At 45.2% G+C, this 16,933-nt stretch overlaps 1 protein-coding gene across 1 annotated transcript; it reads left to right on the forward strand.

Annotated features, from left to right (window-relative positions):
* The first annotated feature begins 11,653 nt into the window (after positions 1-11,653).
* On the forward strand, positions 11,654-14,276 carry LOC137356852 (probable G-protein coupled receptor 139). Its single transcript, XM_068022692.1, has 2 exons — positions 11,654-11,840; positions 13,372-14,276. The coding sequence occupies exons 1-2, from the start codon at positions 11,654-11,656 to the stop codon at positions 14,274-14,276; spliced, it is 1,092 nt and encodes a 363-aa protein (XP_067878793.1).
* The last annotated feature ends 2,657 nt before the right edge of the window (positions 14,277-16,933 follow it).

The following is a 16,933-nucleotide window of genomic DNA, read 5'->3' on the forward strand; positions in this document are numbered from 1 at the left end:
CCTGTTACATAGACCTACTCCACATTGAGAGATTCATACTGTACACAGGTGCATCTGTTACGTAGACAGAGTCCACATTGACAGTGGCTCATACTGTACACAGGGGCACCTGTTACATCGACTGACTCCACATTGAGAGAGGCTCATATTGTACACAGTGACACCTGTTACATAGACCGACTCCACATTGAGAGAGGCTCATACTGTGCACAGCGACACCTGTTACATAGACTGACTCCAGATTGAGAGAGGCTCACACTGTACACTGGAGCAGCTGTTACATCGGCCGACTCCACATTGAGAGAGGCTCATACTGTACACAGGGGCACCTGTTACAAAGACCGACTCCACATTGAGAGAGGCTCATACTGTGCAAAGAGGCACCTGTTACATAGACCGACTCGACATTGAGAGAGGCTCATACTGTACACAGGGGCACCTGTTACATAGACCGACTCCACGTTGAGAGAGACTCATACTGTTCACATGGCACCTGTTACAAAGGCCGACTCCACATTGAGAGAGGCTCATACTGTACACAGGGGCACCTGTTGCATCGACTGACTCCACATTGAGAGTGGCTCATACTGTACACAGGGGCACCTGTTACATAGACCGAATCCACATTGAGAGTGGCTCATACAGTAAACAGGGGCACCTGTTGCATATACCGACTGCACATTGAGAGAGGCTCACACTGTACACAGGAGCACCTGTTACACAGGTCGACACCACACTGGGATAGATTCATACACTTCGCAGGGGTAGCTGGTACAGCAGATGGCACCACACTGGCAGAGGTGCCCACTGTACAGAGGGACACTTGTTACACAGTGTAATCCCTCACTGAGTGATGCACACACTGTTATGCACAATTATACAGTTATACACAAAATTATACTGCTCACATGGAGATATACTTGCAGTACAGAGGGGCACTTGTTACAGAGTCCTGCTGCTCACTGCGGGGTGGACGACACACTGAACAGAGGGCCACCTGTTACATAGGCCCACACTACACTAGGAGACACTCACACTGCACACAGATAAAGCTTTTACAGAGGACGACTTCACATTGTGAGAGATTCCCACCATACTCAGGGATACTTGTTCCATAGTGCGACTCCTCACTGACAGGGACACACTTTGTACACAGGAACAACTGCTACAGAGGACGACTCCACACTGGGAGAGACGCACACTGTGCAGAGGAACACCTTTTACAGAGACAGCTCCAAACTGGGAGAGATTCCCACTATAAACATGGATACCTGTTACAGTGTGTTCCCTGACTGGAAGATCCACACACTGTTAATAAGAGCACCTGTTACACAGGCCGACTCCACACTGGGAAATACACATACTGTACACAAGGGCATTTGTTAGACAGTGCGATCCCTGCACTGGGAGACACATACACTGCACATAGAGACAGATGAAGCAGTGGCCTTCGTCACAGTGGGACAGTATCCCACTTCTACAGAGTGACACCTGTTACAGAGACCCATTCCACACTGGGACAGGCTCCCACGATAAGAAGGGACACTTGTTACAGGGTCCTACTGCTGACTGAAAAGGGCATGCACTGTACAGAGATACACGTGTCACAGAGGCCAAAACATACTGGGAGGGTCTCACAGATTATACAGTGTTTGGGGGAGGCGACGGCAGAGTGATATTGTCACTGGACTAGTAACCCAGCGACCTGGGGTATTGCTCTGGGGGCATGGGTTCGAATCCCAACACAGCAAAAAAAATAGAAATTGAATTCAATTAATAAATCTGGAATTAAAAGCTAATCTAATGGTGGCCATGAAACCATTGTCGATTGTTGTAAAAACCCATCTGGTTCACTAATGCCCTTTCGGGAAAATAAATCTGCTGTCCTTTCCTGGCCTGGCCTACATGTGACTCCAGACACACAGCAATGTGGTTGACTCTTAAATGCCCTCTGAAATAGCCTAGCAAGCCACTCAGTTATACCTAGCCGCTACAAAGTCAATAAAGAATGAAACCAGGTGGACTACCCAGCATTCAGCTAGGCACTGGAAATAACAATGGCAAACCCGGCCCTGTCGACCCCACAAAGTCCTCCTTAATAACATCTGGGGGCTTATGCCAAAGTTGGGAGAACTGTCCCACAGACTAGTCAAGCAACAGCCTGACACAGTCATACTCAGATAAAAGCAAAATGCTGCGGATGCTGGAAATCTGAAACAAAAACAAGAAATGCTGGATTCACTCAGCAGGTCTGGCAGCATCTGTGGAAAGAGAAGCAGAGTTAACGTATCGGGTCAGTGACCCTTCTTCGGAACTGACAAATATTAGAAAAGTCACAGATCATAAACAAGTGAGGTGGGGGTTGGGCAAGAGATACTCAGTCCTTGATCAGACTGAATTTCTTTGGGCAAGCGGTACACAATTAGGTGAGTCCCTCAACTATGGATTAGACAGTAATTGTCCCTCAGGGTATGGAATCTGGGAATCAGCTGGATATATCCCTGATGGTTGAAAGATATTGATAGCCTGTCCTGGGTTTTGGGGAGGGATCCCACACAATCAATTCGAACTCTACTGAAAGGTTCATGGAAAGCAGGAATGGCGATCAATGGAGCAGGTTTGATTGTAGGTTGTAGTTTCCCAACAACCTGGCAAGTATTGCAAAAGTTAACCACATCATTGTGGATTCCAGAGACTTCCTCCACATGACAGCAGTGGTTCAAGAAGGCTTCTCAAGCGCAATTAAGGATGGGCAATAAATGCTGGCCTAGCGATCGATGCCCACATCCCATGAATGAATATAAAAAACCCTGATGACTCAAAGATATGAAAGTACGTTGTGAAGAGGACACAAGGAGGCTACAAAGGGATAAAGGTACATTCAGCGAGTGGGCAAAGTCTGGCAAATGGAGTAAATGTGGCTAAGTGTGAAATTGTCCATTTTGGCAGGAAGAATAAACAATAAGCATATTATCTATTAAATGGTGAGAGATGGCACAGCTCTGAGATGCAGAGGGATCTGGGTGTCCTAGTGCACGAATCACAAAAGGTTAGTATGCAGGTACAGGAGGTAATTAGGACAGCTAATAAAATATTATCGTTCCAAGAGGAATTGAATATAAAAGTAGGGAGGTTATGCTTCATTTGTACAGGGCATTGGTGAGACCACATCTGGAGGACTGTGTACAGTACTGGTTTCCTTGTTTAAGGAAGGATGTAAATGCATTGAAAGCATTTCATGAAGGTTTACTAGATTGATAGCTGGAATGGCTGTGTTGTCTTATGAGGAAAGGTTGGACAGGCTAGGCTTGCATCTGTTGGAGTTTAGAAGAGTAAGAGGCGACTTGATTGAAACATACAAGATTCTGACGGGTCTTGAGAGGGTGGATGAGGAAAGAATGTTTCCTCTTGTTGGAGAATCGAGAACCAGGGGGTCACTGTTTAAAAATAAGGTGCCACCCATTTAAGACAGAGATAAGGAAATTTATTTCTCTCTCAGAGGGTCGTGAGTTGTTGGAACGCTCCTCCATGAATGGCAGTGGAAGCAGTATTTGAATGTTATAAGGCAGATGTAGATAGATTCTTGATTAAGCAAAGGGGGAAGGTTATTTGGGATCGGTGGGAATGTGGGGTTGAGGATACAATCAGATCAGCCATGATGTCATTGAATAAGACATTTCAGTAAGAACAGAGAAGATGGTAAAAGGTGGGGGGTGGCATTGTTAATCAAGGAGAGTATTACGGCGGCAGAAAGGATGTTTGAGGACTCGTTTACTGAGGTAGTATGGGCCGAGGTTAGAAACAGGAGAGGAGAGGTCACCCTGTTGGGAGTTTTCTTTCGACCTCCGAATAGTTCCAGAGATGTAGAGGAAAGGATAGCGAAGATGATTCTCGACAGGAGTGAGAGTAACAGGGTAGTTGTTATGGGGGACTTTAACTTTCTAAATCTAAATCGGGGGACATAATCACTGACCAACGCAAACAGATGGACCGCTGGGTTGAGCACTACCTAGAACTGTACTCCAGGGAGAATGCTGTCACTGAGACTGCCCTCAATGCAGCCCAGCCTCTACCAGTCATGGATGAGCTGGACATACAGCCAACCAAATCGGAACTCAGTGATGCCATTGATTCCCTAGCCAGCGGAAAAGCCCCTGGGAAGGACAGCATTACCCCTGAAATAATCAAGAGTGCCAAGCCTGCTATACTCTCAGCACTACATGAACTGCTATGCCTGTGCTGGGACGAGGGAGCAGTACCCCAGGACATGCGCGATGCCAACATCATCACCCTCTATAAAAACAAAGGTGACCGCGGTGACTGCAACAACTACCGTGGAATCTCCCTGCTCAGCATAGTGAGGAAAGTCTTTGCTCGAGTCGCTCTGAACAGGCTCCAGAAGCTGGCCGAGCGCGTCTACCCTGAGGCACAGTGTGGCTTTCGTGCAGAGAGATCGACTATTGACATGCTGTTCTCCCTTCGTCAGATACAGGAGAAATGCCGTGAACAACAGATGCCCCGCTACATTGCTTTCATTGATCTCACCAAAGCCTTTGACCTCGTCAGCAGACGTGGTCTCTTCAGACTACTAGAAAAGATCGGATGTCCACCAAAGCTACTAAGTATCATCACCTCATTCCATGACAATATGAAAGGCACAATTCAACATGGTGGCTCCTCATCAGAGCCCTTTCCTATCCTGAGTGCTGTGAAACAGGGCTGTGTTCTCGCACCCACACTTTTTGGGATTTTCTTCTCCCTGCTGCTTTCACATGCGTTCAAATCCTCTGAAGAAGGAATTTTCCTCCACACAAGATCAGGGGGCAGGTTGTTCAACCTTGCCCGTCTAAGAGCGAAGTCCAAAGTACGGAAAGTCCTCATCAGAGAACTCCTCTTTGCTGACGATGCTGCTTTAACATCTCACACTGAAGAATGCCTGCAGAGTCTCATCGACAGGTTTGCGTCTGCCTGCAATGAATTTGGCCTAACCATCAGCCTCAAGAAAACGAACATCATGGGGCAGGATGTCAGAAATGCTCCATCCATCAATATTGGCGACCACGCTCTGGAAGTGGTTCAAGAGTTCACCTACCTAGGCTCAACTATCACCAGTAACCTGTCTCTAGATGCAGAAATCAACAAGCGCATGGGTAAGGCTTCCACTGCTATGTTCAGACTGGCCAAGAGAGTGTGGGAAAATGGCGCACTGACACGGAACACAAAAGTCCGAGTGTATCAGGCCTGTGTCCTCAGTACCTTGCTCTATGGCAGCGACGCCTGGACAACGTATGCCAGCCAAGAGCGACGTCTCAATTCATTCCATCTTCGCTGCCTTCGGAGAATACTTGGCATCAGGTGGCAGGACTATATCTCCAACACAGAAGTCCTTGAAGCGGCCAACATCCCCAGCTTATACACACTACTGAGTCAGCGGCGCTTGAGATGGCTTGGCCATGTGAGCCGCATGGAAGATGGCAGGATCCCCAAAGACACATTGTACAGTGAGCTCGCCACTGGTATCAGACCCACCGGCCGTCCATGTCTCCGTTATAAAGACGTCTGCAAACGCGACATGAAATCGTGTGACATTGATCACAAGTCGTGGGAGTCAGTTGCCAGCATTCGCCAGAGCTGGCGGGCAGCCATAAAGACAGGGCTAAATTGTGGCGAGTCGAAGAGACTTAGTAGTTGGCAGGAAAAAAGACAGAGGCGCAAGGGGAGAGCCAACTGTGCAACAGCCCCAACAAACAAATTTCTCTGCAGCACCTGTGGAAGAGCCTGTTACTCCAGAATTGGCCTTTATAGCCACTCCAGGCGCTGCTTCACAAACCACTGACCACCTCCAGGCGCGTATCCATTGTCTCTCGAGATAAGGAGGCCCAAAAGAAAAAGAAAGAAAGAAGAATAACTTTCCAAATATTGACTGGAAATACTATAGTTCGAGTACTTTAGATGGGTCAGTTTTTGTCCAGTGTGTGCAGGAGGGTTTTCTGACACAGTATGTAGACAGGCCAACCAGGGGCGATGCCACATTGGATTTGGTACTGGGTAATGAACCCGGCCAGGTGTTAGATTTAGATGGAGATGAGCAATTTGGTGATAGTGATCACAATTCGGTTAAGTTTACCTTAGCGATGGGCAGGGACAGGTATATACCGCAGGGCAAGTATTATAGCTGGGGGAAAGGAAATTATGATGCGATTAGGCAAGATTTAGGATGCGTAGGATGGGGAAGGAAACTGCAGGGGATGGGCATAATCGAAATGTGGAGCTTATTCAGGGAGCAGCTGCAGCGTGTCCTTGATAAGTATGTACCTGTCAGGCAGGGAGGAAGTTGTCGAGCGAGGGAGCCGTAGTTTACTAAAGAAGTTGAAGGGCTTGTCAAGAGGAAGAAGAAGTCTTATGTTAGGATGAGATGTGAAGGCTCAGTTAGTGCGCTTGAGAGTTACAAGCTAGCCAGGAAGGATCTAAAGGGAGAGCTAAGAAGAGCGAGGAGAGGACACGAGAAGTCATTGGCGGATAGGATCAAGGAAAACCCTAAGGCTTTCTATAGGTATATCAGGAATAAAAGAATGACTGGAGTTAGATTAGGGCCAATCAAGGATAGTAGTGGGAAGTTGTTTGTGGAATCAGAGGAGATAGGGGAAGCGTTAATTGAATATTTTCCGTCAGTATTTACAGTAGAGAAAGAAAATATTGTTGAGGAGAATACTGAGATTCAGACTACTAGGCTGGATGGGATTGAGGTTCACAAGGAGGAGCTGTTAGCAATTTTGGAAAGTGTGAAAATAGATAAGTCCCCTGGGCCAAATGGGATTTATCCTAGGATTCTCTGGGAAGCCAGGGAGGAGATTGCAGAGCCTTTGTCCTTGATCTTTATGTCGTCATTGTCGACAGGAATAGTGCCGGAAGACTGGAGGATAGCAAGTGTTGTCCCCTTGTTCAAGAAGGGGAGTAGAGACAGCTCTGGTAATTATAGACCTGTGAGCCTTACTTCGGTTGTGGGTAAAATGTTGGAAAAGGTTATAAGAGACAGGATTTATAATCATCTTGAAAAGAATAAGTTCATTAGCGATAGTCAGCAAGGTTTTGTGAAGGGTAGGTCGTGCCTCACAAACCTTATTGAGTTTTTCGAGAAGGTGACCAAACAGGTGGATAAGGGTAAAGCCATGGATGTGGTGTATATGGATTTCAGTAAGGCATTTGATAAGGTTCCCCATGGTAGGCTACTGCAGAAAATACGGAAGTATGGGATTGAAGGTGATTTAGAGCTTTGGATCAGAAATTGGCGAGCTGAAAGAAGACAGAGGGTGGTATTTGATGGCAAATGTTCATCCTGGAGTTTAGTTACTACTGGTGTACCGCAAGGATCTGTTTTGGGGCCACTGCTGTTTGTCATTTTTATAAATGACCTGGAAGAGGGTGTAGAAGGGTGGGTTAGTAAATTTGCGGATGACATGAAGGTCTGTGGAGTTGTGGATAGTGCTGAAGGATGTTGCAGGTTACAGAGGGACATAGATAGGCTGCAGAGCTGGGATGAGAGATGGCAAATGGAGTTTAATGTGGAAATGTGTGAGGTGATTCACTTTGGAAGGAGTAACAGGAATGCAGAGTACTGGGCTAATGGGAAGATTCTTGGTAGTGTAGATAAACAGAGAGATCTTGGTGTCCAGGTACATAAATCCCTGAAAGTTGCTACCCAGGTTAATAGGGCTGTTAAGAAGGCATATGGTGTGTTAGCTTTTACTGGTAGGGGGATCGAGTTTCGGAGCCACGAGGTCATGCTGCAGTTGTACAAAACTCTGGTGCGGCCGCACCTGGAGTATTGCGTGCAGTTCTGGTCACCGCATTATAGGAAGGATGTGGAGGCTTTGTAAAGGGTGCAGAGGAGATTTACTAGGATGTTGCCTGGTATGGAGGGAAGGTCTTACGAGGAAAGGCTGAGGGACTTTAGGTTGTTTTCGTTAGAGAGAAGGAGGAGGAGAGGTGACTTAATAGAGACATATAAGATAATCAGAGGGTTAGATAGGGTGGATAGTGAGAGTCTTTTTCCTCGGATGGTGATGGCAAACCGAGGGGACATAGCTTTAAGTTGAGGGGTGATAGATATAGGACAGATGTCAGAGGTAGTTTCTTTACTCAGAGAGTAGTAGGGGCGTGGAACTCCCTGCCTGCAACAGTAGTAGACTCGCCAACTTTAAGGGCATTTAAGTGGTCATTGGATAGACATATGGATGAAAATGGAATAGTGTAGGTCAGATGGTTTCACAGGTCGGCGCAACATCGAGGGCCGAAGGGCCTGTACTGCACTGTAATGTTCTATGTCTATGAATAGTGGAGCAGGCATGAGTGTCCGAGTGGCCTGCTCCTGTCCCTAATTCGTCTGTTGTTATATTTGTATGTATGAAGGTTGTGGATGGGGTTCCAATTCTGCAGGCTCCTTTGTCCTGGATGTTGTCAAGCTTCTCGAGTGTTGCTGGTGTTGCACCAATCCAGGCAAGTGGAAAGAATTCCATCTTAGAAACATAGAAAATAGCAGCAAGAGTAGGCCATTCGGCCCTTCGATCCTGCACTGCCATTCATTATGATCAAATAGTCTTGTGTTGTAGCTTCACCATGTTGACACCTTATTTTGAGGTATACCTGGTGCTGCTGCTGGCATGCCCTCCTGCACTCTTCATTGAACCAGGGTTGGTCTCCTGGCTTGATGGTAATAGTAGAGTGGGGGATATGCCGGGCCATGAGGTTACAGGTTGTGGTTGAATATAATTCTGCTGCTGCTGATGGACCACAGCGCCTCATGGATGCCCAAATTTGAGTTGCTAGATCTGTTTGAAATCTATCCCATTTAGCATGGTGGTAGTGCCACATAACACCACAGTGAGTATCCTCAATGTGAAGACGGGACTTCATCTCCACAAAGACTGTGTGGTGGTCACTCCTACCAATACTGTCATGGACAGATGCATCTGTGACAGGTAGATTGGTGAGGACTTGGTCAAGTAGGTGTTTCCCTCTTGTTGGTTCCCTCACAGACCCAGTCTAACAGCTTTGTCCTTCAGAACTTGCCGCTACTGTACATTAAAGTCCCCCACCAAGAATACATTCTGTGCCCTTGCTACACTTCGTGCTTCTTCCAAGTGGTACTCAATGTAGAAAACTACTGATTCACCGGCCGGTGGAGGTGATTGTGGGGGGAGGGGGGGCAGTAGGTGGTAATTATCAGGAGGTTTCCTTGCCCATGTTTGACCTGATGCCATGAGACTTCATGGGGTCCCAAGTCAATGTTTTGACGACACTCTCCCGCCTGCTGCACCACTTCTGGTGGGACAAGACATACCCACCGATGGTGATGATGGTGGCTGCAAATGATTCCCTGAGGATGACAATGTCAGGTTGTTGCTTGACTATTCTGTGGGACAGCTCTCCCAATTTTGGCACAAGCCCACTGATGTTACTCAGAAGGACTTTGCAGGCTTGCCAGGGCTGGGTTTGCCATTGTCAATGTCGGGTGGTCCGTCCGGTTTCATTCCTTTCCTTCTGCTTTGTAGGGGTTTGATACAACTGAGTGGCTTGCTTGGCCGTTTTCATAGGGCAGGGCATTTAAGGGCCAACCACATTACTGTGGGTTTGGAGTCACGTGCAGGTCAGACTAGCGGAGGACAACAGGTTTCCTTCCCTAAAGGGCATTACTTACAACAATCGACACTAGTTGCATGGTCACCATTAGACTAACTTTTTAATTCCAGGTTGATGATTTGCTTTCAAATTTCACAATTTGCCATGGTGGGATTCAAACTGATGTCCCCCGAGCATTGGCCTAGGCTGCTGAGTTAATAGCCCAGTGATATTACCGCTATGACACTGCCTCCCGTACTAGTCACAGCCTGTCAAACTGAAAATTACCCATTTATTCCTACTCGCTGTTTTCTGTCCATTAACCAATTTCCAGTTCATGCCAGTTTCTTACCCCTGATCCCATGTGCTCTAATTTTGCTTACTAACCTCCTGTGTGTGACCTTATCAAAAGCCTTCTGAAATTCCAAATACACCACATCCACTGGCTGCCCCTTATTATTAGTTACATCCTCAAAAAACTCTAACATGTTTGTCAAACATTATTTCACTTTCATAAATCCATGTTGACTTTGCCCAGTCCTACCATCATACTCTAAGTGTCCAGTTATCACGTCCTTAATAATAGATTGTAGCATTTTCTCTGCGACTGATGCACTGCTAACAGGTCTGTCGTTCCCCATTTACTCTCTCTCTCTTCTTTCTTAGATAGTGGGGTTACATCTGCTACCTTCCAATCTTCAGGTACCACTCCAGAATTTATCGCATTTTGGAAGAAGATCACCAATGCTTTCAGTATCTCTGTACCATCTCTTTCAATATTCTGTGTTGTAGATCAACAGGTACAGGGGACTTATTAATCGGTGACAAGGGTGTGGTGTTTGAGGTGGGGACAAAGCTGGAGGTTTTGCTCCCCCCAGTGTTTAATTGCAGGAAATTGCAGCTCATGTAAAGCACACTGTTACAGTGTGATAACACAGAAGCAGTGGAGGGTCTAGAGAGATGGTGGAGAGCTGGAACTGGATATTGTCAGCACACATGTGGAATCTGACCCCATGTCTGTAGATGATGTCACCAATGGGCAGTATGTAGATGAGGAAGAAGAGGGAACAAGAATGGGAAGTTCATGGTCTCCAGAGCTAATGGTCCTGGTGTGGGAAGAGAAGCCATTGTTGGATATTCTTTGACTGCAATCAGATCAGTAAGAAATGAACAAAGCGAGGGCAGGTCCATGAAGCAGGTCAGCGTCAGAGGTATGGAGAGATCACAGTTGTGTTTGCTGCAGGTTTGGAGGAAGGGTGGAGATGGGGAGGGGTGAGGAGATGGTGGAAGTTTAATCCAAGGATAATCATTTTAAATTGAAGACATTTCTGCCCTGGAACCCAAAGCAGGCCGGAGAGGTGAGGGTGATGTGTGAGCGGGACATGGTGAGGGCTGTAAATGAACAGAAGAGTTTTGGATGAATTAACATTAATGGAAGGTTGAGGTTGGGTGGCCTGTCAGGAGTGAACTGGAAGAATGGAGCCAGGGGGCAACATTGTTCTTATTTTACTGGTGCCATTGTAGAATAAGCAAGTAAACATCTATAGTAAAATAGCAGAGAGAGCAGCGTCAATGGGACACGTTTAGTGTCCGCCCCCGAATATCACTCACCATGATTTTTAGGCTGTAATCCTGATTGTTGACTTTAACTATCCACGTGTTAGAGACTCAAAGTTCATAATTCTAACCAGGGAACTGCAGTAACAGAGTGTAACGGGTCTGCTTGTGTTCCTGAATTCAGTGTAGAATGCAGTGAAATCTGTAGCATTTATTATTGAATCAACAAACACGAACATGGACAATACAATTAAATACAAACTGTAAATGAAGCTATTCATTATTGTGTGACCAATCTTGTATGGTTATAGCTTACAATGTTCAGTTTTATTTCTGAGAGAGTCTAACTAACATAATGTCCTGGAAATTGGGTTGGTTGTGATTTATCCACGAAATTATTTACAACTGAGTTAAAGCTGCTAATGTAAGGTGTTTGTTCAAGTAAGTGTCACTGATTGCAATTATCAGGGGTATAACCATGTCAGTGGAGACCTATCCCCTGTATAAAATCAGGACTCATTCGAATAGATCAGCTCAGAGTGCCTGGCACAACTTTGAGTTCCCTGACCCACATCCGTCACTGCTTCTCACAGAAATGGGATATCCTACAATCCATCAGATAGAAAACAGTTACTATCCTATTCTTGCAGCTGTTGGAGTTCCTGGTAAGCTGATATCTCAGTTATTAATGCTGTAAATCGGTGTTAACTGTACTACTGTATTCAGCATTATTTCTCACTGCGTGTTTTCCTGTGATTCTCGCTGTAGATCAGGGGAATGGGACTGACTGGATTGCTCTGCAGAGATCCAATGTGGACTATTGGGCCGAATGTCTGCCTTCAGTGCCGTAATGACTGTGTGACGATATTCACAGAGGCTTCACCACTGAACTAACACTGAGAATAGCATCATTGAACACTGGGCAGGTGAACAGAATGCAGTCGCAAGATTATTTTTCATTCTATAATGGGGTGTGGGCGTTGCTAGTAAGGCCAGCATTTTCTGCCCCTTCCCCAGTTGCCCTTGACAACTGAATGGCTCGCTAGGCCATTTCAGACGACATTTAAGAGTCAACCACATTGCTGTGGGTTTGGAGTAACATGTAGACCCCCGCCCCCCTCCCCCCCTCCCAGGTAAGGACGGCAGATTACCTTCATTAAAAAACATTAGTGAATAAAGAAATATTGGAAAACAATCATCAAGAAAGAGATTGCACAGAGGAAGTTGAGAGATGGAAAGAGAGAAGGAGAAGGGAGAATGAAGGAGAGACAGAGTGAGAGATAGCCAGAAAGAAAGAGAGAGAAGCAGCGGCACAAATAATTCACAAGCATAATCTGCTCGAATTTCCTGAACAGTTGGTGAGAGAAACTGTGAGTTGAAGATATTATCAGATTGGATGAAAGGTCAATGTCCCGGAATATTGTCTCTGTTTCTTTCCCCACAGACGCTGCAGATCTGCTGAGCTTTTTCATCACTTTCTGTTTTTATTTCAGATTTCCAGCATCCTCAATATTTTGCATTGGTATTTGACGTGGTTTATTGTTGGTCTCATTCCCTGTGTGTTTATCCCTGTCACGTGCATAGTCTGCTTTATTGGAAGGTCCTTTCCCTTTCTCGCTGACTATCTAAATAAACAGAACAGAATCAGTTATTCACTGATGCTGATGCATCATTTAAATACAGTGCTTCACAATTTTTCTGACCCCCGACTTCAATAAAAGGTGCGACTGATTTCAGGAATACATTTAAATTCCAATCTAATTAAATGTACAAAACAAAATGTGTTGAATACAATGAATTGTTCTCTCACACCAATTACCACAGAGATTAACTGAGCGGTGTTACTGGGATCTACTGCTCTCTTAAACCAGAGCAACAAGCCAGCTGCACCTCCCCATGTTCCCAGAACTTCCTGGCCTGCAGCCTGGAGCCCAAATCCCGATTTCATCTGCTGGGATCCTGCTCTATAAAACCTTCTCCCATCTCCACCGGCACTGCACCCTCACTCAGCCCTTTCCAGTACATCCAGTGCTGACTTTCTCCACTTTCTGTATCAACTTCCTAAGTAAATGAATCAATTTGTACCGTTTGATGCAGCAACAAGGCTGGAAGTTTTAACCCACAGCCTGTCAAACGGTTGCTTTGGCTCCAGATCTGATCAGCCATTTCTCTGCTTCCTTTTTCTCTCTCTTCCAGTTAACTTGGTGGCCATTGTGATCCTGTCCCGAGGAAAGTGCGGTCTCTCCAAGTGTATCTCTTGCTACCTGGTGGGAATGGCAGTTGCCGATCTGCTGGTCGTTATCTCCGATCCCATATTGGGATGGATTGTTTGGATTTATTTCCGAGATTCATTCCTGAGAATTACTCCCTTGTGTTGTCTCATTAACTTCCTCGTTTTTGCAGCCACGATGGTTTCTGTCTGGCTCACAGTCGCTTTCACCTTTGATCGATTTGTGGCCATTTGTTGTGAGAAGCTGAAAACAAAATATTGCACCAAGAAAACAGCGGCTGTGGTTGTAGTAACAGTGAGTGTGCTGAGCTGCTTTGAGTCTGTCCCCTGGTTTTTTACATATGAACCGCGATATATAATTGATAATGTTCCCTGGGAGTGTGTCACTAAGCCAAGCTTCCACACTTCCCCGGCCTGGAGCTCATTTGAACTGTTTAACCGAATTTTAACCCCTTGTGTTCCGTTCATTCTGATTTTGCTGCTCAATATTATGACGGTCAGACGGATTTTATTGACCAGTAGAGTCCGCAAGGGGCTCCGGGGTCGCAGCAATGAAGAGAATCACAAGGACCCAGAGATGGAAAACCGAATGAAATCCATCATTTTACTCTTCAGTATATCTGGCAGTTTTATATTGTTATGGGTGACCCAGGTCGTGTATACTATTTACCGACGAATTACAGATATCCGGTCTTATTCGTCCTTCACTGACCCTCACCTTATCACAGAACGCACGGCAAGGATGCTGCAGCTGCTCAGTTCCTGCACCAACACATGTATTTACACTGTGACCCAGAGTAAATTCAGAGAGGAGCTGAAGAAGGCGGTGAAATACCCTCTCAATCTCATTGTTAAATTAGTTACAGCATAGAAAGATTCGACGGTTTCAAATGCTGGAACTAAATCCCGTTTCAGATTCCATTCCCTGCAGTTCCCATGGTTTAGAAATGACATTTTACATTAACAGCACAGAATCCTTAAATTATCCAAAACCTGATTCGGATATATTTTATTGACAACTTAACCTTTTTTATTAATTTGGTTTTTTGTGTGTGTGTATGTGGGATGCGGGCGTCGCTGGCCAGGCCTGCATTTATTGCCCATCCCTAATATCCCTTGAACGAAGTGGTTTGCTAGGCCATTTCAGAGGGCATTTCAGAGTCAACCACATTGCTGTGGGTCTGGAGTCACAGGTAAGGACGGCAGATTTCACCCCTAAAGGACATTAATAATTGGCAATGGTTTCATAGCCTTTTTCTTGTTGGGGCGGGAATTGGTCTGCAGAGGATTCATGCTTAGATTCATAATGGCATTTTTTTAAATATCTGTTGAGTATTTTAATTTAATGTAATTCTTGATTATGCAATTCACTAATTCAAATTCACCCGATAAATGTTTGGTTCATACAAGGTAGAAGCCAAAGATGGACTCTCGAATAGTAAACTAGAAGGGAAAGTTTATTTTGACAGGAAAAGGGGTATATTTATCAATACAAAACAGTCTTTTACAGCTTCAATCAAGTAATGAAGCGGATACAAATTTGTAACATTCCTCAAGTTGCTTCTTTGGCAGCAATTCTTTCAAATTCTACCTTTGGAAGTATTCAGTACGTGACTAGCAAGCAAAGATGTCATTCTGAGCCTTTACTTTGATCCCTTTTTGGATATCAGACCTTATGGTTTGCCTGATGGTTGGTCCTGTGATGTCAGTTATTATCCTACTATAAATGGGGCTTAACTGATAAAACATTTGCCAATAATTGAGATTAAAAACCTGTGAAAAGTTCTATTCATTCTGGTTGTTATCTCCTTGGACAGTATGAATTTGCACAGAAATTGATTCTTTGTTAGCCAAGCTATTGATTGTTATCAGGGTCACAAACTACTCTAAGCAGATATTACCCTCTTTGTCCCCAATAGGCCCCATGCCACCTCTTACTACTCACTCACTATTTACTTGCCCGTAAAATATTTTGGTGTTTCCTTTTTATGTTAACTGCCATTCTATTCTCATTGTCTCTTTGCCCATCGTATTTTCCTCTTCATCTGCCCTCTCAACCTATTGTATTTGACCTGGTTCTCACTTGAATTCATGACATGCATTATACACGCTTTGTTTTTGTTCCATCATATTCTCTATCTCCCTCGTCATCCAAGGAGCCCTGCGTTTATTTTGCTCCCCATTGAAATGTAGCCTGTACTCGAAACATATCTTCCTTAAAGATCAGCCATTGCTCTGTTCCAGTTTTTTCTGTCGAACTTTGGTTCCATATTAACTTTGCAAGATCCCCTCTCTCATCCCATTGAAGTTAGCCCTCTTCCACTTTAGAAGTTCAACTTTAGTTTGTTCCTTGCTCTTCTCCATTGCTAAGCTAAAGCTTATGATATGATGATCACTTTTACCATTGTTCCCCCACAGATACTTGGTCCGGTTGGCCACCTCATTCCCCATCACCAGATTCAGCAATGCCTCCTTCGGAGTTGAACCGAGAACATACTGTTCAAGGACATTCTCCTGAACACATTTCAGAAATTCCTGCCCCCGCTTACCCTCGACTCCAACAATAGCCCATTTGATATTTAGGTATTTAATATGATCAGTCTCCAGTTCTTGCCCATCTCTCTGATTTCCTTGCAGATTTGCTCCTCCACCTCTCTCTCATTACTTGGAGGCCCATAAATTACTCCCACTTGCATAACCATTCCAGTGTTTGCTCTTCAACACTAACCAAATTCTGGGATTCTGCCCTTGCCCCCTCAGGGACATCCTCTCTCTCCAACACTACAATGTCTTCTCTAATCAGTACTGCTACCCCACCTCCCTTTTTCCCTTCCCCATCTTTTCTGAACGCTTTGCATCACTGAATATTACGTGCCCAGTCCTCACCATTCTAGACCACGTTTCCTTTACTGCCACTACATCATATTCCCACACAGCTATTTGTGCTTGTAGCTCAACAATCATATTGACCACACTTTCTGTGCTGATATATATGCATACTAAACTGCCTTTGTATTCCTCGTAGTCTTTCTTAAGTCTTCTATCTAATGTGGTACTCCTTCAATCTCTTGTACTATCCAATATTATCATTTCATGCACCTCATTCCTCTTTACTACTTCAATATGCTGGTGCCCATCTCCCTGCCAGTTTAGTTTAAGCCCTCCCTAACCACATTAGTGGACTTCCACGTGAGGACATTGGTCTCAGTCTTGTTGCGATGCAACCCGTTCCTTTTAATAGGTGCCTCCTGTCCCAGAATTGGTCCCAATGCCCCAAGAATCTGAAACCCCTCCCCACGTACCTCGCTTTAAGCCACACATTGATCCTCCCTAACTTCCGATTTCGGCTGTCGCTAGTACATGGCACTCAGAGTAATCCAGTGATTACGACATTCAAGAGTCTAATTTTTAATTTCCTCCCTAGTTCCTGATAGAAACACCTGTCTATTCCCTGGAACAACTGTATTTCTACTCTTTTCTGCTCCCTCCTGTACAGTTACTTGCCCATTGTACAGTTACTTGCCCATT

This window comes from Heterodontus francisci, chromosome 46 (genome assembly GCF_036365525.1).
Source record: "Heterodontus francisci isolate sHetFra1 chromosome 46, sHetFra1.hap1, whole genome shotgun sequence".
Classification (NCBI taxonomy): domain Eukaryota; kingdom Metazoa; phylum Chordata; class Chondrichthyes; order Heterodontiformes; family Heterodontidae; genus Heterodontus; species Heterodontus francisci.